Source organism: Candoia aspera, chromosome 3, assembly GCF_035149785.1.
Source record: "Candoia aspera isolate rCanAsp1 chromosome 3, rCanAsp1.hap2, whole genome shotgun sequence".
In the NCBI taxonomy this organism is placed as follows: domain Eukaryota; kingdom Metazoa; phylum Chordata; class Lepidosauria; order Squamata; family Boidae; genus Candoia; species Candoia aspera.
In genome coordinates this window covers 6,905,768-6,927,906 of record NC_086155.1, presented here as the reverse complement: position 1 = coordinate 6,927,906, position 22,139 = coordinate 6,905,768, and the positions used below count along the sequence as shown (strand labels likewise).

Below are 22,139 nucleotides of genomic sequence, written 5' to 3'. Positions count from 1 at the left end.
TTCTCTCTGGGTTTTACTGGGCTTACTGGGCTGTTTACCGGGCACATAACCTGTTGGCAGATTGCTGGGAAGGCCTTTGGCCCAGGAGAGATCAGAAAAGTCACACACCAGGCATTTCTATAAAAATTTTATAGAAATTAATAGAAATTAAAAAAAAAATTTATTTACAGAAAGCAAAACAAAAGCAAAACATATTTAAAGGACTTGGCTCTCAATGAGAGCAGCCTGGCTTACTACATGCCTGCACAAAAGGAAAAGAGGAACTAACAAGCAGTCGGGGCAGGTTCCTCCCCCCAGGTGATGCAGCCATCAAGCACGTGAAAAGGAGACAATCAAATTCAACCTCTTCACCCAAAATGATTAGTTACTATAGCAACCTTAATCTGCAGTAGGAAACATTAACAGGTCGAGTGTCACATTTGACTGCATGTTAGAAATACAGTCTGGCTAAGTCAAAAGAATGGTCCAAAAGGTTAAGAGGAGAGATCATCGCCCTTCACAAACAAGGAACAGGATACAAAAGGGTAGCAAAGGTACTGAATGTTCCTAGAGACACCGTTGGAAGTAGAGTTCGCAAGTTCAGAGTTCAAGGAACAGTGGTGACACTACCTGGACGGGGCAGAAGGAAGCTGTCAATGGCTGCAACCAGATTTCTGAGAAGGCAGGTGGAGAGAAACCCTCGAGTGACTGGAAAAGACCTGCAGCAAGACTTGGTGGCAACAGGCAGAGGTTTCAGTGGGCACAGTAAGGCACGTACCAAACACAGGTTTCCATGCCAGGACTCAAGACCTACACCACTACTGACCCAAAAGCACAAGAAGAGTCGGCTCTAATACGCTCAAAATCATATAAATAAGCCACAGAAGTTTTGGAATTCTGTTCTGTGGAGCGATGAAACAAAACTGGAAGTTTTTGGCCTGATGGATCAGCGGTATGTCTGGAGGAAGAAGAATGAAGCATGTGCTGAAAAGAACACTCTGCCTACAGTTAAGCATGGTGGGGGCTCGGTGATGCTCTGGGGTTACTTTGCGTCCTCTGGCACTGGAAGCCTGCAGCGTGCGGATGGCACAATAGATTCATTGACGTATCAGGAAATCCTAGGAGAAAACGCCACACTGTCCGTAACGAAGCTGAAGCTTGGGCGTCATTGGACCTTCCAACAGGACAATGATCCCAAGCATACCTCAAATTCCAGTAAAGCTTGGATGCAGAAGAAGTCCTGGAAGATTCTACAGTGACCATCACAGTCACCTGACTTGAACCCCATAGAAAATCTCTGGTGGGATTTGAAGAAGGCGGTCGCAGCACACAAACCCAAGAACATTACTGAACTGGAGGCCATTGCTCACGAGGAATGGGCTAAGATTCCTCAGGAACGCTGCCAGAAGCTGGTGTCTGGCTATGCATCTCGTTTGCAGAAGGTCATAACAGCAAAAGGGTGCTCTACTAAGTACTGAAGGTGCTTGCCATGAAGGGGTTGAATAATTTTGAGACTGGAGAAGTCATTATAAGTTGACTTTGGGGACACCACTTGAAGCATTCATTGTGTTGAGCTATTTCAATTGCTTTTGTTTGATTTGTTCATTGCAAACAGCTGAAAGTCTGTACATTTTGACAATCAAACTGATTTGAAATGAGGCTTGAATAATTTCGATTACAACTGTAGATAGATAGTTCGATAGATGGAAAGAAAGGAAGGAAGAGTAGGATGAAAATCTAATAATAATAGTGTGAAACAAATAGAACCTAGGTTCAGTTTATACTCTTCTTGTACATCACATGATTTATACATATCTTACATTTTGCCTGCAAACTACTGAATGAATTATTGTCATATTAAGACTTTTCCTTGACACGGACAAATTAAGGAGACATGAATATGTCTACGGAGCAAACTGTCTAATGCAGTGTTTCTCAACCTCAGCAACTTGAACAGATATGGACTTCAACTCCCAGAATTCCCCAGCCAGCATGCTGGCTGGGGAATTCTGGGAGTTGAAGTCCATACCCATTCAAGTTGTTGAGGCTGAGAAACACTGGTCTAACGTAATGTTGGAATAGATTCCATGATCTCTGCATAAAACTATACAACCTCTTATTATTGTTTAGAACCATCACATGTCAACTCCAAATATTCAGTTTATGAAGTAGTGTCTGAGCGAGAATTGCGTTAGATGTAAATCATTCCTTGATGTTTAGGGATGCTAGACTGGAGTCCCAGTGGGAGAGAACGGCTGCCTTACAGTCATACCTTCATGGTGCCATTTGTAGGAACTGACTTGTCCAGGTGTGGAGTGGCGCAGATGAATAGTGCGGCTCTTGCGATTGTGTAATCCTTTCTTCAAGTGGGCATTGTTGTGGAGGTTGTGTCCGGAAAGCCTGTCCATACAAGTGTCATTTCTGCTTAGCTTATCTCCCATGATGAGCATAAAGATGCTGGAAGAGCTTGCATCATAGGTAAAAAGCCCAACTACTTGTATTAAATGTTATTAGCACAAACATGAACCCCAACTACTTGGGAGTCATATTTGTGCTAATAACATTTAATACATTTTTGCTAGAATTTCCTGTTTCTGGGAAGCTGCTCTAAATTTTCCCCAAATTGTGCAAAATAAAATTTAGAATGTTTTGAGGTCTGTATTTGATTTGAAAACAAGCAAGTGTAAAATAAGTAAATCAGTTTCATTATATGTTCAGGCTCTATATAACTACAAGTAGTCCTCACTTAGCAACCACAATAGGGACTGGAAAACTGGTTATTAAGCGGTGTGGTCATTAAATGAGTCACCATGTGACTGGACCTGATTTTATGACCATTTTTATTATGGTGATTAAGTGAAACCAGCTTCCCCAGTGGACTTGTTTGCTGGAAACCAGCAAAAAAGGTCACAAATTGTGATCACATGACTGCAGGATGCTGCAACTGGTTGTAAATGTGAGCCAGCTGCCAAGTGCCCCAATTGCAATCATGTGACCATGGGGATGGTGCGACGGTTTGCGACAGTCATAAGTGCGAGTACAGGTTGTAAATCACTTTTTCTGGGCCATCATACCTTTGGACCATTGTTAAATAAACAGTCATTAAGCGAGAACTACCTGTATAGTAAATTGTGGGAGATCTTAAGCCAGGGGTTGGCATTAAAGATTCAGCCCTAAGATGTGATTTTGCTCTCCGAAGTAAGGGAAGCTTTTGACTGAAGACAGTAAGCACACCATAATCACACACGTTTGTTTTTGGGGAAGGGAATATTTGGGCTCCAATGCATTAATACCCAAGGCCAGGAAGTTTGCAACCCCTGTCTTAAGCCGTTAACTGAATTTAAAGAAGATATTTGCTTCTTAAACAGGATAGGATTATTTTGATATTACCTTGTTTTTCTTTTATTCTTTCTAACAGAAGTCATAATGCTTCCATAGCTGCTAGCTTATTTTATTTTTTATTAATTTATTTATCAAATTTGTCACCGCCCATCTCCTCCCACCAGAGGGACTCTGCTTAAAATCTTGTTGAGTAGTATTAGTAGCCACACACATATTTATTTATTCAAGGCACTAGAGATATTCACAACATTTTGAATCAAACTAACCTGAATTCAAAACACCTTGTCTTGAACATAAAACACCTAGTTTTGAATGAGCAACAGGCACTTGAAGCATGTGATGGATTTTTTTCCATCTTCTTTGTCTATTTTATAAGGATGCCTGAAACAAAGTGTTTTGAATTTGAAAGGCTTCAGGTTGAAACAGTTTGCACTCCACTCCATTACCAAGCACTGAACTGGAATTAGCTCTCCTCAGCTTTCCTGACAAGCCACTTCAGCAGCCATGTTCCTTCTTTTTTCAGATGGGGTTATCATAAATGACAATCAGTTTCTCAAATTAGCAAGTTGAGTTGTTGCTTTCAGTCTGGCTGTGATGGCAATTCGGTTTGGCATGTCAAACAACAGATTTGCCACTTTTGTTAGTAGGAATAAATATCTTGCTTTCTTGCCTAGGATAAAATGAGTGCTTTAGATCTTTTGCTAAAAGTTGGTTCTTCTACTTCCTTTGCTGCCTTTCTTGTGCTGCCTGGCGTAAAGTTTTGGGGCCAGAAACAGCAGGCAGAGCCGGTAAAGCCCTCTCTTCTCGTGCATGGGTGCTGTGTAACTGTGCTGAATTTGTACATCTTGCTGCTAGCTGTGTTGTCCCTTCCACCTTTTATCCTCCCACACGGGCACACTCTCCGGGCAAAGCCACCGTCATTTTTGTCAAACAGTATTGTCTGCATCTTTCTGTAACGTCTCCTTCAGCTTGCTCAAAATAGGCTGCCTTAGCAAGAGTCTTAAACATATATATATATATATATATATATTTAAACCCATACTGTTTTGTAAATGTTAACATCCAGAGCTCATTTGCCATGGGAGCGGGTCGTGATCATGAATGAGATGCATTTGCTGTATGAGAGAAAGCTTTGGATTTGGGGTCAGTAAGCAATATTTCTCAGAAGACCACCTTAATGGGAGAGAAGAGGTTGCAGGACCCAGTCCAACTTCTGCTGAATCAGTGTGCCTTTTATGGATCAGGGATTCCAACATTCAACACTCCATGGCCAAGAAATTTGTATTTCATTCGTGGTGCAAATGCTTGCCCTAACCAAGGATACTGATTAGGGTGCAAATAGGTATGGAGGACCCATGGCATCCACAGGGTTGGCCACAGTTACAGAGGATGCCGGCCACATTTGTGAAGTTCTGGGCTACAGAAATGTAGCGCGAAAATAAATGGAGGTGTCAAAATACGATCAACAAGTTAGGAATTGTTTCCGGGGCAAGAGCAAGAATTTTCCCAAGACTGCCTGCAACAGGCATCTTGAGCTACTTGCCTAACCCCTCTGCAGTCCCTCTAAAGAACACACATGGCCTTCCTTGGTTTTTCCTCAAAGTGCACTGCAAAAGCCATTCATCCCATTCTTTAGCCATAATTAGATGTCACTCTATTTAAGAATAAGAAACTAACAGAATCTCCCCAAGGTAACCAATAAGCAAGAATAGCAAGAACATATTGTGTACTTACAAACAGATGTGAGGATCATAAGAGTTCTTCTTGGTCCTGGTTAATGGCGGAAAGGATCACATCCCCAAAACTGAAGCTGGGCGTTTAGCAGATCGAAAAGGACAATCAAGACCTTCAGCATTGTAAGCAGAGAGGAGATGTTTGCAGAGCATGTATCTTCTAGAAAATCAAGATGCAAGTTACTCCATTTCTTTTTCGCTCTTTGCATCTTCGGTTAATAATCTTCCCATCCGTTTGCTGGAGACCCACTACCCTCTTTTCAATTGTAGATGCTTTAGAATAGGCCTCCTGAACTTATGTCCCCCATCCCCCAATGTTTAACTCCAAGTGTCTCTCTCCATTGGTCATTCTCACTGGATCTGATGGGAGTTGGAGTAAAATGTCATCTGGAGGACTACCTTTGGTCAACAAAAAGGGAGCAGAGAGAGAAGAAAAAAAAAACATCCTCCAGACTTAACAGGCCGTATCTAGGGCATCAAAATAAAAATGCAAGGGGTTTTGGACAATGTTGATTATTAATTATCAATTAATGCTAGGAATCAACATTTTATTAATACAACTTGGCACTCCCTGAGTTAAAACAAAAGCTTCCTGCACTTCTTCCAGTACAGTAGTTAAATATGTTTGGGTTCAGCATCATGGCAAAGGGTGTATACTCTAAGCTGTGGAAAGAGGTTCCGATGCAGGAGCAAGTCTACTGTGTGCCCTAGAATCAGAAATTCTTAAATGGGAATGAATATTTCTTTTATAAAGAGTTATTTGGCTACAGGTAATGGTAATGTGTGGTTGCCATTGCCACTAGCTTCTCACACAACTTTAGTAACACCACATTCCTTCTACGTAAATGGCTATCCTGTGGGTTTTCAACTAGAACAGTGTTTCCCAATCATGGCAACTTCCTGATGTACTGTGGCCTTCAGTACCCACAATTCTCCAGCCAGCATGGCCATTGCAGAGAATTGTGGGAGTTGAAGTCCAAACATCTGAAAGTTGCCGAAGTGTGGAGATGCTGATCTAGATGATTGCATGGTGATCTGGTTCTCACACAACACTAAGGCAAGATGTTTTAATTTTGGTTTGCTGAACAAGCCATTAGTGTCCTAGTTAACAAATAATGCTATGCCATAATGAGTGGATTCATGCACTGCATTAAGCCCAAAGCAAACTACCATATGGCTAGGTATAGTGTCGGGCCACAGCAGGTGTAGCCAAACCATTTGGGTGGGAAAACATGGGAATGATAACTTGTGCAGCAACCCCTAAAACAACCCTTTATTTTACAAGAGCCCATCCCTCTCGTCTGTTGTTACTTGCAGGACCTCAATGAAAGCCCCCATCCAAGAATACAGTAACAACCCTTTTGTTTTGTGTATCTCAGTGTCCTGGTCTTTTGTGATCTTGTGTCTTGTGTTTCAAGCTCACTCTGTTGCTTGTCATGGACAATGCTTAGGCATCCCATTTGGTCTTCTTTTTAATTTGAACCTCTACTGGATACTTTGTGCAGTGGTACATGTCAGATGTGTCCTGTGGGGGGAAAAGTGTTAACTGATTTTTGTTTTGTTTTGTTTGCTTTTAACTAGGCTTCAGAGTTAGGTCAAACTTTAAATGAAAATGTTCTCAAACCTGCACAGGAAAAGGTAACTTTAGAAATAAGTACATGACTGATTTAAATGCAATTTCCTTCTGAACCCAGCAAGCTTATTCAGTATGAATTATGTGTATCTGTAGCATCAGTATAATCCTACTATCCCAAATCTCATCACTTATAGGTCCTGCCCAAACTTTGCCCGGTTTTATTTCAAGGCATCTACAGCCAAAATTCTGACTTGCTGGTTCAAGTCAGTGTGAAATGTGGCTTTTCCCAACCACCTTTCCCTGCTGTTCAGCCCTTCTGTCTCAAATTCCTGATTCATTTACTGCATCAGTAGTTCAACCTTTCTAGAAAGGAACTCAAGGTGGAATCCATTCTCTCCTCCCTTTCTCCCCCATACCCTCTAAGGTAGGTTAGGTTGACCAAGGTCATCCAATGACATCTGTGTTAAACCAGAATTTGTACCTTGGTTTCCCTTGCCCTAGTCACTCCTACTAACTCCACCATGCCCTCTTTTGCCAACTCACATCTTCCCGATCAGAAAATTACAACTTCTTTTCCCAAGGGTATATAGAACTGCCTTTACCTTTATAGAGCAATCATGGAGTATACCAAAGGTTCTGTAGTATGGATGAAAAGCAGATTGCAGTGTGTCATTTCTCTTAGAGTATTGCAGTATTGTGTGGTTGTATCACTTGAGGATTTTGTGGGGGACTGCTCGGTTGCAGCATCCATTTGGAACCCTTCCTTCATGCTGGAAACTTACTTATTTGGCAGGAGAGTTCTGCGAACTTTCCATGATAAAAGCACATTTTGATGACCTGCACTTCCCCGAGCATTCAGTCCTCTTTCAGTATCCCTAAAAAAATGAGGGAATTTTCAGTCTTTGACTGATCAGTGGCAAATAACCAAATATGATAAATGCCCGCTAGAAAGGCAGTGTGTCTACGTTAGATACAGAATAAATTGTTCCAGTCATTTTGTGTGCTTGAGGATTAAAATAATGGATGCCGGAGAGCATGCAGTGAACTTTGTGCAGAATTCTACATAGGGTTGCACTTAGAATATACAACCCCCTGCTTTGTACTTGACTTATTTCTTTTATTAAAGAATTAATTAATTAATTAGAGAGTTCTTTTCCACGAAATGCCTTGGAATATTTGCTTCTTGGGAATTTAGTAGGTTGGATCCACAACCTTTGCGTTCCCCTGGCAGTATTGTGGAGAGCCGTCCTTTTTAGTGAACAGTCTTCTCTCTCATCCTGGTTCCACTGTGGAAGAAACCATTCCTTTTACATTTGTGTAATGAGCTTTTCTCACAGGCTGCCTTGATCTACATCTAACTCTGGACCACTTGATTCATGTAGGTGAAAGATGGCAAAATTTTGGATGACGTTTCCCAGGGAGTCTCGCTTTTTGCTTCCAAGGTATGAAGTGGCCTGCCTAGCAACTGGGAGGCCCTGCATTAAGCCAGTTTCCATATTCCTGTTGCACACAGAGCTCCAGTGCAAGGAACGATTTCTTTTGCAGCAAGGCAGCCTTGCTAGGCAGCTCTCTCTGTGGGTTGTCCCCCTCACATGAGCCAATTCATCCATTATTCCTAACTCCAAAGTCACATCGATTTTACACGGCAAACAAATTTTGAAGGTTCCTTAACACAGCCGTAGCTGGTACGACTGCCATGTTTGACTCAGCTGTGGAGGGTTTTGGAAAAGTGGGTGTTGAGGCAAGTCCAAAACTTGTCTTTATCAATATTTAGTATTAATCAGATTTGTACTGGGTCTTTGTATCAAGCAACACTCCAAGCGACTGTTCATAAAAATAATTAAAAGGTTGGCCTATGTGCCATTGATGTGAGAATTGAAAGAAAGCTTTTGGGCTGTCAAGATGCATCTGCCAAAATAGTTTTGATTCCTATCTTTGCTGCATCTTAATAAAGGCTACGCTGAAAAATGATGGGACAGAACAGTTGATGAGCCATATTGCAAAGGAATATGGAAACAGCTTAATTTGAGCACAAGTCCTTCTAAAACTTGCTAATTGATGTGTCTTCTCCCTCTCCTCCTGTTCTTGCTGCCATTATTCAATAAAACCGGTAAGTGCTAATGCCCTCCTAGTGTTAAATATGTTTTGATCAAATGGTTTTAGTTTTAAATGTCTATTTTTTTTCCAACAGCAGCATGAATATTTGATCAGGTTTCTTTTAGGTATTTTTAAATTGTAATAATTTAGTTTTGGTATTGTTCAACAAGAACAACTTGCATCCATCTTTTATATAAAGTAGCAGCTGCCATCTTATTTCTTAAATTTTGTTCAGCAAGAATATTTTAAAACTCTGCCTCTTTTGCTGAGGATCAGGTTCTGGCAGTGTTGCTTCAGTCCTTCCTAGCTGAGCATCTTTTAGCTTGCAATGTTATGGGTTGGGATGATGATGTTGATGATGATTTTGAATGCTTCCTGGTGTGTGGAAGGAAGGAAGAAAAAAAGGTTAGGATAAAATCGGGGGAGTCCATTTTATCAGATGTGTTTGCATGCATGGAAAGGTCTGCTAATTCCACAGAATCTGGTCCAGTCCTTTTCTTGAGAAGTGGCTTTGGGGTAATGTACAGGAGTGGTTCAGGTCAGGCCCACCAAACCTCTCCTCTCATGGCCTTTAATATATTTGTATATTAATTGTATGTTTAAATCTGGAACAAAAATACGAATATGGCGTACTGGTTTTTTTTAAAAATCACTATAGCCACTATATGGGCTTGTTCCTACTGTGTTGTGAGCAAAGCAAAAAGGAAACCAGATCCTGTGATTTGTTGACTAACCCTAAGCACATTAAGCAGAAAGAACTTAATCCTGTTGGATGCTCAGACATAGACGCTGCGCTTTTTAATTTGTGTTGGTGAAGAAGCCAGATTGGCTTTCTGTTCATGGAAGTCCTGGTGGCTATTAGTCTTGAGGGCAGTGGGACTGCCTCTGAAGGCCCTCTGCTGGGGGACTGGCGGGCTCCCTTGGGCAGTTGGTTGGCTACTGGGAGAACGGCCTGCTGGACTAGATGGGCCGAGGGGCTGATCCAGCAGCACACTGCTTACGTTCTTACTTAGAAATACAGTTGCTTGCTAACCCCCATTCCACTTCCTTGGTTTCAGAGGTTGGTAAAGGAAGGGGTTTATATCTGTTCTTTCACTCTGTAACCTTTCTCTTTGCCTTATTATCCTTTTTTCCCCATAGGTCCAGGGAGTAAGTACTAAAGGCTGGCGAGATATGACCACTTTTTTTTCCGGAAAAGCAGATGGGCCTTCCGAAAGGTATGGTAGATATACGGTATATGCTCAAGTTTTGTGTTAGATATATAACCTCTATTGCAGGGTTTCTCAACCAGGGTTCTGTGGCACCCCAGGGTTCCACGAGAGGTCACCAGGGGTTCCCTGGGAGATCACAATTTATTTAAAAAATTATTTCAAATTCAGGCAACTCCACATTGAAGAGGTAAGTTTTATTCTTTATTTTTAGTTTAAGAACCCTGAATGTCTTTAATACAGGCCTACCCATGACACAAATACACACAGCAGAAAATTAATATGGGAGGCTGAAGAAAAGAGCAGCCATATTTTGTTTCTGTGTTGACCTAAACTAGTCCCTATTTTTCTCTGTGCTCCTTTTTGAAAGGCCCCCTGAGGGAGAGAGCTACCAAAACAGTAAAAGCGATGGCTACCAGAGCAATGCCGCGGATCAGAGTTTTTGGGAGACCTTCGGCAACTCAGATCTGCCCAAAACCCACAAGTCCCCCAGCAGCGATAGCTGGACATACGTGGACAATTCTGCTGAGAAGAAAAGCTCTGATAGCTGGGATGTTTGGGGTTCAGGTACCGTTTCCAATAACAAGAACAGTAATGGTGACAGCTGGGAAAACTGGGAGACCAACTGGGAGAATGCAGCAGGGGAGGGCAAGGCCAAAAAGACTTCCAAGAAGACAGCAAAAGAATCCTCTTCGGCTGCTGAAGAAGAATGGGACAATCACAACTGGTAGGAGTCTTTCCCTAACCAGCCTATCAGAGGGGGGGAAAAAAAAAATCACACCTCTGATGGAAGAATTTCCCACGTATCTGGACTCACATCATTTGGGGGGCCTGTTTAAACCTCATGCTTACTGTTCCATTCTCTTTCCACTTCCTGTTTACAACCACCAGGACAAAAACATTGGTTTGCGGATCCTTGTAATTACCATGTGAAGACCCAGCTGTTTCATGGAAATGATCGTTGCATAAGTTATATTCTCACTGTGCTGCTGTCCTTGTGGAGTTTGCCGACTCCCTTAAATCCAGAGTTTGGAGGAAGCAGGTCCATGCGAGCATACTATCCTAGCACAACACCGCGTGTGTAGTCTGGCCTAGTCGCCCAACTTCTCTTTGGGACTTCAGCTGATGTTTTGGAGGACTTCTGGATGGTCTGATATGGGGGTGTCTTCAGCCAGTTGAGGTTTTGTGACTGAGATGGGATGGCTTTGAATCAAGCCAAAAATACTATTTAAGGTATTGTAGAAGCAGTTCTTAAGTTTATTTGAGGGCGTTTTTTTTTTTTTTAAAGGAAGCTCTCAGCTTAATCATTTCAGTTCTCTTACTTAGAAGGAAACAAGCTGAGCTTTTCTAAAAGCATTTCTGAAAATTCCCATTCTTGTCTTTGGCTGCTTTCAACAGGTGTGTGTAGGATTCCTCATCCTTTTTTTTTCCCTTTATAAATTAAATCTTCCATGTTCTTTTCCTCCATCTAAGGTTCCATATGCTCCTCAATTTTAGCATAATTGCTGGATATAAGCAGTGATGGAAACATAGACAAGATAGGTGACTGTTTCAAAACAGAATGTGCAGATGTCAGAAGCAAACATCTTTCTGACTAAACAAAAGCAAATACTAATTTGGTACTTTGCAGTTAAAATAAATGTACAAGATTCCATATTAGATGTCCAACTTCCTCTTTCCGTTCCCCTCTTCCCCGTGCCTGGAAGGAAACTACTGAGAAGTAATCAGATGACAATTTTATCATTTTGAGCTAGACTGCATGAGTTTGGGAAAGAATTCCGGTATCCTTTTCCACAAGGAATTATGTCAAGTCTGTTTTTGGTGCTTGTGATCAGTAGCTTGTTTTTTTGTAATCTCTGTATGTTTAAATACTACAGCACATTGTTAGACTGCTAAGACGTGGGAAACACTGAATCATGTTATAATTGGCAGAAGTTCGGAATGGATGTCAAAATGAGACTTTTCTGGAACCAGTGTGAAAATCTTGTTTGCAGAACCTGCGTTTCTTTATCCGAGAAAACCTTTGGATTGGCTAATGAACTGTGTGATGTCTGATGAGCCTTGATACAGACTTCCAGTTTCTCAGAATTTAGCTAAAGTTGTCTGCTGTATATAACTCTGTGTGTATATCAGTGCACCCAGATACACACACACAGAGAAATCATGAAGTATTAATAGTTTCCTACAATTTTTATGTATTGTTCAATATGTCAGTATCTGCCTTGTGAAGAAATATGAAGTACTTGGGCTGTTGTGTGGTACTTTTCACTCGTTTTTCAAATTGCTAGCTAAAGTTTTCCTCTTTCTCACTGATTTTGCTTCACCATCCTCTGGCCTGAGTCTAGTCAGCCTGTGGTGGCAGCGGTTAAGTGATCTGTGCCTGTCCTTCAAGAAGGTGCCTTCTTTTTTGCCAAACGTCTGAGATTCTGTGACTTCACAAAAACTGCACCTTCCTTTTATTTTTTTTTAAAGAGTGTCTCAGTATAGAGTTAATTTTCCTATTTCTTTTGCTTGATGTGTCCATTTTTCCCAACGGCACAAATTTTTCCATGTGAGGTTTTACTTTTCTTCATTTTCTACTCTCCAGATCATCATGTAAGAAACTGGACTGAACATTTTACATGTAAACTGGCATCAGCTTCTGTCTAATTTTGCTCATCTGATTTCTTCAGTACATGTGCTGTTTACATCTTTGCTGCACTTAACGTGGAATTCAAGAAGAGCGGAGCATATTTGAACTCTGTGTCTACATTAATGTATTTTTTGCCTCATTGCAAATGTTATCATCTCCTAAACTCATCATGTAATTTTTAAAGCAACCTTTCCACTTTTTTTATCCAAAGGTAGGGTTAATTCTTTTTCTCTCAAATTGTATCTTTTCAGACTGCGGTCTCTTCCCTTTGAGAGTCAGCTCTTTGCCTTTCCAGTTTTTAAATGAGATCATGGTACTGCTGTCACCTTAGTTAAAATTATGCAGAGTGATGAATGCAAGTATCAGACACAAAACAACCCTCTAAAGATCATGATCCTGCCTTGGCAATGAAGAAGGTAGTGCACAGTTCACAGTGACAACTAGCATGGCCGTTCCTCAGTTTTGCGTTGCTACCTCTATGGAAGAAAAGAGGCCTCTCTCGATCTCACAGGAGATGTATCGCAGGTTTGCAAGTAGCTCTTTTTCTTGGCCACCTATGAGAGAAACACTTTTATAAACAGGATCTTTAAGAAAAGGAGTTACAGATGGATAAATAGGAGATCACAGTTTTCAGAGTTAATGTTTAATTCTGTGGTATTCCCCAAGTGGCCTACACAACCAGCTGGCTTATGCATTTGAACATATCTTTTTCTTGACATTATAGGAGGAGAGCCGTGTTAGTCTATGGTAGCAAAAAAATCAGGAGTCTGATCTTTTTCCTTGTAAGTCCATAGTAAGAAAACAACTTAAGTAGGATCAGCTGTCCTTGAGTTGGAGACATACAGGCTGCAAAGCCCTTCTGCACGTTTGATGACTTATATTTGCATTTTCTGATTCAGCCTTCCCCAGCCTCATGCCCTCCAGATAGCTACCCATTGTTGGTTGGGCTGTTTTGGGAATTGGCTTAACTTGGCTAGAAAGCATTAAGTTACAAAAGGCTGCTGCTGAAGCTGGCTGAAATCAAAACCACCATCAGGATGTTTCCGAACTGTTTCTTACATTGCACATTGCTGAGAATGCAACCCTGTACATAGAGTGCAAGAGTTAATGACCTGAGACCTCTTGCTGTATAGTCTTGCTGCAATCTCTGATTTCCCCCAAATCCCCACCTTTCCCTGACATTCCATGGTAGGCATTTGTATGTATTGGTGTAGTAATTTGTGCAATATCTTAAAATGTCAGGTGAACCTCCTCTTAATTTAATCCCAAAAGCAAGATATAGAAGTGCAGTCTTCCAGCAGGTGACCACATCTGTTGACCTTCTCTGTCCTGGGAAGCTAAGCAGGGTCGAGCTTGATCAGTACTTGGATGGGAGATCTCCAGGGAGTATCAGGGCTGCAGGCTAGATTGGGAAGTCAGAAAAGCTTCCTGGAAGAACAGTGGCAAACGTTTTTATTTTCTGTACTAAGGTCTAAATGAATGGAAATAATAGGCCTGTATCATTGGAAGATACAGGATGTTAAAGGGCCAAGGCTTCAAGAAAGATAGCTGGATTTTTAACCTCCTTTCTCAGTTGAAATAACTGGTCAGTGGATTTTTTTCTTTTTCAGAGGAAGTTGGGTTGTGGGATGTGAGATTCTTTCAAGTTTCTTACTGTACATTTTTACAGTTCACAAGAACTGTGAGCTGTATTCCTTGTTTTGTAAAATGGTACTGAATTTGAACCTACAGTGTCATCTCGAAATGAAACAATAAAGTAAGAGAAATGGAACCACGTGGTTCCAACATCCTAAAAAGAGGTTTCACTTTGCATTGACGTTTCTGTTTGCATTTTGGACAGGAATAAGAGTTACATCAACTAGAGCTTTCATGTTTTTTTGTTGCTGTTTTGCTTTCAGAGAACATACCTCTAACCTCAACGTTAGTTAACAACGTTGAGGTTAGAGGGAGCAAAAGACCTGAGGAGGAAGGGTCCAATAAAACAATTGACTTGGATGGAAAATATAACCGCAAAACAATTTTACAACATACATCATTTGCTGTATGCCAGGATGAGCACAGTCATGGGTGCAAACAGGTTGGAGGATTTTGCAGGCAATAGGCTGAAAGGAGTTTCAAAGATCGGCTTACAGAGAGAGTCTGTAATGGGTTTGACCAAGTTCATCCAAGTAAAAAACTTACAGGCCAATGATACGCTATCCACAGTCAGATACCATTGATAGTCTAAAAGCTGGTGGAGGGATCATTCGTCCTGCCCGGAAAGTTTAGACCAGTGTTTCTCAGCCTTGGCAACTTCAAGATGTGTGGATTTGATGGCTGGGAATTCTGGGAGTTGAAGTCCATACATCTTAAGGTTGCCAAGGTTGAGAAACACTGGTTTAAACTAAGCTTTGTGAAAACAACACACATTTCTCAGTTTATGTTGAATAAATATTTAGTGTGCTAGAGAGTGTCCAGTTTTTACTTGTATGAAGTCCATAGAAAAATGTAACGATCCTGAGTAATTAAAGAAGCTGTGAAATGAAATGAATTTTACAGGAATTACCAGGAGTAGAATTTAGATGTACTTAGGAAGTTAAATCTTGAACTGTAAAGGTTGCTATAGGGATTTAAACCACTTCAAGGAACTAGGAAGAGAAATTTCTTGAGAGTCATGATAATGGTGCGGGTACTTATATCACTGCTGGCATAGGAAGTGGTCTATTCTCCAATGTTAGGCACAAAAGCAACCTTTATAGTTCCCTTTTTCACCCCTCTCCCCCTTTATGTAAAGTACAAGCAGAACTCAGTAACCAAACCATAGGCACAATGAAACAGCAGTTCAGGCAGAAAGAAACCCCAGTATGATTTAAAACTACATGAGTGAAAAATATTGTGCCCCTGTTTTGTAAAGCAAAAGGAGGGGACATTACTCATATAATGAAATAGTTTGTATGAAACAAACCTTGTTTTCCTCTCTAGCCACCAGAGGGTGTCTTTTGACCATCTAAATCAGAATTCCTAGGAGTTGAAGCCCACATATCTCAAAGTTGCTGAGTTTGAAAAAAACTGGCCTAGAGTATAATTCTTTTTTGGAAAGTAGCAGCTTAGATGCAGGATTGGGGTTTCCAAGGAAGGCCCTGAACTCACAACAGGGGACTGGTACAATCTTGTTTTGAATGTATCCTTACTTTTGGGAACACCATGGAGACAGGCCAGCTACTGTAAATGGCATAAGCCAATCATATTAAAATGAGGCCAGGAATAAAATCAAGGTGGGTGGTAGAATCATGATAGCATCATAAGCATCATGACTCAAATGGCACACAGTACCTAATTGTCAACAGGCTCCCTCCTCCCCATCTCCAGCCTCTCTCCCATCTTCTACCACGCAGGCTCCTCCATGGCCATCAGAATTGCTCTCTTGTAGCTGTGGCACCCTCTGGAATCACAGCTATGTGGACTTGAAGAACGAGGAACAGCTATTTTTCATTGCCGATTCTGATTGCTGTGTTTTGTTTTCTGGTTCATCCATGTTTTGCGCTGCTTGGGGAAAAGTGTGGTTTTGTCATTGCTGGTGGAGGCCAATCATGTATTAATGTTGGTGTTCTGGCAAGGATCACACCTCCTAGATCCTGCTGGCTTTGACAGCTACTGCCCTTAATGTAATTAGCACACTCAGCATCTCCTTTGCAGCTACTATTTTAGGCTACTAAACATCCTCTCCAGCTCTCAGGCTGGTCTCACAATATACACAGTGCCTTCTAATGGGCTGGCTTAGTTTCAGCCAAAGGTTTCCTGGATTTACCCAACCTACCGTGAAGTCTGATGATTAAAAGGTATATTTCAAGTTGGTTGTACCTGTGCTTCCACTGCCTACCTCAGATATCCTCTGGTCTGCAGTGAAACCGTTGGGACCGTTCATTTTCCAAGGTAAACTTAATACTGGGAGCATGATTTCAATGCCTCTTCCGCTAATGTTTTAAAGTAGAAGTGTATCATTGTGTGCATACCCTTCATGCACTTCCATCTTGGCGCAAGGACTCTTACACAGAGTGAAGTAAAGGAATAAGGACCGCCTCATCCCCATTACATCAGCCCGCCCCACCCGATCATCCAGAGAGGGCATGTTGCGGACCCCGTCCATAAGAGAATTTCATCTGGCGGGGTCCAGGAAGCGGGCCTTCTCTGTGGTGGCCCCCGCCCTCTGGAACATCTTGCGCCCGGAGGTGAGGCAGGCCCCCTTACTCCTGACCTTCCGGAAGGCCCTGAAGACCTGGTTCTGCCGTCTTACCTGGGGCGGGAAAGTGAATAACCATTCTTGGGGGCGGCTCGCACCCTAGAGTCCCTCCCACCAGCCTGGATTTTATACCTTCCTTGGATTCTATTTATTTACTGCATTTGATAATAACTGTTTTATGAGATATTAATGTTTATATTTTGCGCTTGATTTTACTGTAAACCGCCCAGAGTCCCTCTTTTGGGGGACATGGGCGGTGGCTAAATTTGATCAATCAATCAATCAATCAAATAAGGCAGGAGATAAGAAAAGTAGACATAATTAAACCAAGTTTATGCCACCATTCACTATACCTTTTTATCCTTTCAAATAGTCCTTGTTTCTACCATGCCCATACATCACTTTATACATTGCCTTTTGCTTTTTAACTGTCTTTCAGGATCTCATCAACCACAACTTTCTCGGAAGAGAGACCCATTCTCCTTTCCTATATCTGGCAATTTGATCCTCATTCACGCTCTTTGCTTGACTAAACTACCCCAAGGCACTTCATTAGTATGAGTCGTTCACCTGGCATTCAGTCCACGGTCGATCTGTATGCATTCATTCATTGCTGACCCTCTCTCTTCTAGTCTTACCATGTACATTTTGTAAGTAACCCATTTCAGTGGTATTCAGCTTCACATGACCAAGGGAGCAGAAGTACAGTCTTAGGCATTTTAGCTTCTTTCAAACTGACATTGATTCCTCCCAACAGGCCATCTATCGATACTACTGGTAGATGCTACCTATCTACCAGCATTTGAATGTCTTAAAAGGTCTCCATCCATTTTCCCTACCACACAGAACTGTCTTGGTCTTTAAACCATTAGTAGTCAGATTCATACCTCTTACTCCATCAGACATGCTCTCTAGTGCTGGTTGCAAATCATTCAAGTTCTCAGCTAAGCATCATCTGCATACCAAAATTCACACAGAAGCGTCATCTGCATACGAAAGTACAAATATATTCAGGCCCTCAACCAGCCCATTTCTAACCTCACCACAAGCATTCTGTATACATTTATCAATAAATACGTTAAACAACAAAGAGGACATCATGCATCCTTGTTGCTCGGCTCATTGTTGAAACATTTGCAGCTTATTCTCGCTTGTGCTTTACTCCCATCTCATATAGCTGTTTCGAAACTAACCTTCCACTCCGTTGTTTGTGCAAAAGATTCTGTAACTGAAGCCCATTCACATGATCATAGTCTCTCTAAATCGACAAAATCTCATTTTGTTTATGCATACATTCCTCAGTGTTGCCTGGCTTTTTTCCACTTCGTTTCCCAGATTTTGCTCATTGCTACCTCTTGCACCCTTTTGATCAAAATGCTGCTGCAGGTACATTTAACAAGCTTGTAGATTTTGCACTCGCTCTCAGTAACCTTCCCTTCATATAGGAAAACAACATCATCATTTCAATCATCAGATGCCATCTGCACACGTCCATTAAACAAGTCACATAGCTATTCCATAAGTAGACAACATCCATTTTTAAACATTTCCCCAGTTTCCATATCTACACCTTCGTACCATTTTTCAACACTCATGCAGCAGTTACGACTTCTTTTTCAACATTTTTCCCCTGGACTTAAGCATCTATAGCACTTGTTTCAATACCACTTTTCTATATCATTCCTGTATAAAGTTCTAAAGCACTCCTTCCAGCCTTCCCTCACCTCAAAATTCTGTTTAGCATTAAAAGGATAATGGGCAAAGGAGAAAGGAAATCGGGATCCTGTGTGTAAATGCACACACATGTACACGCACACCCTAGCAGGCTCAAATTGTAACGAGGACACACTTAAGAACAGCTCACCTCACTCCATAATATAAATTGACAAAAGAATCCTAACTGCATCTAGTTCCACGTTTTTCACAGATGAGTCATTTCTCCTGATTCACCAAATCCTCGTTCCAGAATTGGGGCAGTTACTCCCAGCCAGGAGAGGCTCCCTTCCCTTCCAGGATGGAAGAGGAAGAACAAAATCAGCTCCTTCTCCCTTTTAAAATCATTGGGAAGAGAGGGAAAAGTTTGGGAGAAAGGAGACATCAGGGCTCCAAAGGATTGGGGTTATCTATCTATCTAGGGCATATGAACAGCTGTGACCAAGACCTTTCTAACTGGCACACAAAAGCAGTAGCCACAGCAAACAAATGCCATCATATTCCAGAAAAACACAATATATAATTCTATTGCTCACAGTATTTGATTAATTCCTCACAATCACTCATGCCTTAGTCACCTCCCATTTGGATTACTGCAACCTGCTCTACATGGGGCTGCTCTTGAAGATCCTCTGGAAGCTGCACTTGGTCCAGAATGCAGTGGTATGTGCAATTTTGGGTGCTCCACGGTCCACCCAAGTTACATGACTGCTGCGTGAGCTGTACTAGCTCCTTGTTGCTTTCTGGGTCCAAATGAAGGTGCTGGTTCCCACCTTTAAAGCCCCACATGGCACAGGGCCAGGTTATTTACAGGAGAGTATCTCCCTGAGGGTATCTGCCCATCCTACTAGGTTAGATAGTGTAATGGTATGTGGGAATGACCTTGGGAGATGGGGGGAAGAGCCGCAGCCTAGACGCAGGTCAGACAAGAGGCAGCTGAGCCTGCAGAAGGAATGGGGGCCTGGCAAACATCTCAGAAGGGACCCTTCCTAGTTCCTTGGACTGTAAAGGTGAGGGGGGAGATGTGTACTTTCAGACTTGCAAGGTTCCGTTAATGGAACCTTACAATACAGCTAGAGCTAGTACTCCTGGGTGTGCTTCTTGTCTGGACTACCTTGCAAGGCTGACAGATGGGTTGGGTGCATCCAGGTGCCCCCCCCTTAAATGTTGCCATCTGATGGGACCTCAGAGGCGTGCCTTCTCGGTGGCTGCCCCAGCCCTTTGGGAGAGCCTCCCACCTGAGATCTGAGGGATCCCTACCCTTTCAGCCTTCCAGAGGGCTGTGAAGACCTGGCTCTCCCTGCAAGCGTTGAGCTAGGAGTAGAGGTTGAGCTGGGAGGCTGTTGGGTCTGGCACCTGGGGGGAGGATCCTTTTGTTTTTAGCCATGTTTTTCTGGATTGTTGTGAGCTGCCTAGAATCCCTATATGAGACAGGCAGCCATGTAAGTTCTTTAAACAACTAAATAAATAATTACTTAAAAATTAACAATTCCAATAACATCCTTGGCACCAGGAGCTCTATGGAACTCCTGCGCCAAAGGCCTTCTGGAATAACCAGGTTTTTACCAGCTTCCAGAAGCTATAAGGGTGAAAGCCACCCTTGCCTTGGGACTCCATCTGATGCAGAGGAGGGAAGTCCACTCGAGATCACCCGCTTTCCAGCTCCTTCCTGCAGCATCCCTTATTAAGTGGGGACCTCGAGGAGGTGCTCTCTCTGCCCTCGAACTGGGCAGGCAGAAGCTCTGCAGGGGCTTGAAGGAAGGCAACCCCAAGCCCTGTAGGACCTTATACGTAAGAAGAAGCTTTGGACATAATTGCAAGAGACAAGAGACTTGGGGCAGGGATTTGGGGATTGAGCCCAGTGTTTTAATGGAAAAGGCATCTCTCTCAGAAGCCTTCCCTGACACACTCAAGACTGGGCTGTGAGAATGGTTGTGTGATGGTGGGTTGTCACAGAGAGATGCTTTCTTTCTCTCTCTGATAATACACCGTGTTCTCTTCACCCCAGAAAACAAAGCAAGCTCGAAATCAGTTTCCCAAAACATCACGAGCCTGTCACTGAAAAAGGATGCTGGATAGCAGAAGGCCTATATTCTTGGACCCCCCGCGGGCACTTCTTCCTTAGAAATCGCTATCTGGTGGGTGTGGGATGCAACATGTTCCAACAGAGCTGATCTTCGCTTGTCCTTCTCCTCTAGAGGAAATCTGTGCTTGACCCTTGTTTCTAGTGGATTCCAGCTGAGGCGGAGCAGCACTGGAAGGCATGGGGCAGGTCCTGTTCCACCTCTTGGCTTAGGGACTGCCTCTTGCTCCCACCCTCCCTCCCCACCCCCCCACCCCTCGGTCTTCTCTCCACCCTTCCAGGCAGAGTAAGCAGCCTGCACTTACCTTCTGTTGAAGTGCTAACAAGATGTTTCTGGCAGGGAGCTGCACTCTTTGCAGAAAGGCAAACATGTGCGTGGAAAGCCAAGCGTAGCTGCCTAGGAGCTGGCAGCGCGCAGCTGCCTCTCTTCACCAAGGCTGTGTTCACTGACGGGCTGGGATGGAGAACTTCAGCAGCATCTTCAAACAAAAAGCCACCGAGCAGCATCACCGAGCTGAGGTTATGATCGCGGGGGAACAGCTCAGGTACGTTGGGTGGTCAAGGTTCTCCTCTGTTTCTCTCATCTTCCTTTTGAAAAGGGTCCAATGTTTGGCAACATGAAACAGAGGACTTCCCAGGCTTAAAACCCCTTTGTTTCCATCTTTGAAGTTAAAGAATGAAGAATGCAAACTTGCCTAATATATGTTTGGAGGATGACTGCTTGTAGATGAAGGGGGAAAAAAACAACTCAAGCTTGATGCCACCTTGTGTGTTCATAGTCAAGCTACCACCCTGAGTAGTTTATAGGAAAACTCAATTTGCAAGGAATTGTGGGGATGCCAAAGTCAATCTGAAATGGGGAAAATGGGACGAGGGGCTGCTCTTTTTGAAAGCAGCCCTCTTCAACTTGGTGCCCCCCTAGTACAGTGGCCAACCTGTCTGGGAATGCTGGAGATTGTATTCCTGACATGTTTGGGATCCAACAGACTGGGGAAGGCTGTTTAGTTTAGAAAGTTCTAAAATACACAGAGTAGGAGAAAGAAGCAATGTTTGTAGTATTCCTAATGTAGTTGACCTGGCATTCAAACCCCAAAGGAGATAATACCCTTGATGAAAAAAAAAACAAAAAGAAATCTTACCAAAAGCATCCTCTTCACTTACTATTTGACCTAGTAATTTTCTAAGAAAAGTGTATTTCTATAACCAATCCTTGGACATCTGCCATATGACCCACTTCGCTCCTGGTTCAGGCCTCCTGCAGAATAGATAAATCTGGAGACGGTGAGAACTGATAAAAGTCCACGTGCCAATTAATAAGTTCCCATAAATCTCCTTTTCCTAGCTAGGAAAAATGTTAAAGTTAATATGGGAGGCAAGAAGCACCAGAAGGAGAAACAGAAAGAACAGAGAAAGAAGGAAAACTTGGATATTTATTCACCAAAAGGTTGCATAACAATGTTCTGAGTCCCTTGTCACTGTTAAATGTGAGTTGTAAGTCTAAGAACAATGCCGGTCTGGTCTAACAAGAATTGGGCTTAGCCATTGGAATGGTTCCAA

The 22,139-nt window shown here is 42.4% G+C and overlaps 2 protein-coding genes across 2 annotated transcripts in view; both read left to right on the top strand.

Annotated features, from left to right (window-relative positions):
- ARFGAP1 (ADP ribosylation factor GTPase activating protein 1) overlaps positions 1 to 12,394 on the top strand; it is a 42,274-nt gene extending 29,880 nt beyond the window's left edge. Inside the window, exons 10-13 of the mRNA XM_063296937.1 lie at positions 6,636 to 6,692; positions 8,013 to 8,072; positions 9,868 to 9,944; positions 10,306 to 12,394. Of these exons, the coding sequence (XP_063153007.1) occupies positions 6,636 to 6,692; positions 8,013 to 8,072; positions 9,868 to 9,944; positions 10,306 to 10,666 (555 nt within the window). The 3' untranslated portion in view covers positions 10,667 to 12,394. The remainder of the gene's footprint in view (positions 1 to 6,635; positions 6,693 to 8,012; positions 8,073 to 9,867; positions 9,945 to 10,305) is intronic.
- An 8,473-nt stretch (positions 12,395 to 20,867) lies between these two features.
- LOC134492818 (DEP domain-containing mTOR-interacting protein-like) overlaps positions 20,868 to 22,139 on the top strand; it is a 32,989-nt gene continuing 31,717 nt past the window's right edge. Inside the window, exon 1 of the mRNA XM_063296936.1 lies at positions 20,868 to 21,127. Within this exon, the coding sequence (XP_063153006.1) occupies positions 21,042 to 21,127 (86 nt within the window). The 5' untranslated portion in view covers positions 20,868 to 21,041. The remainder of the gene's footprint in view (positions 21,128 to 22,139) is intronic.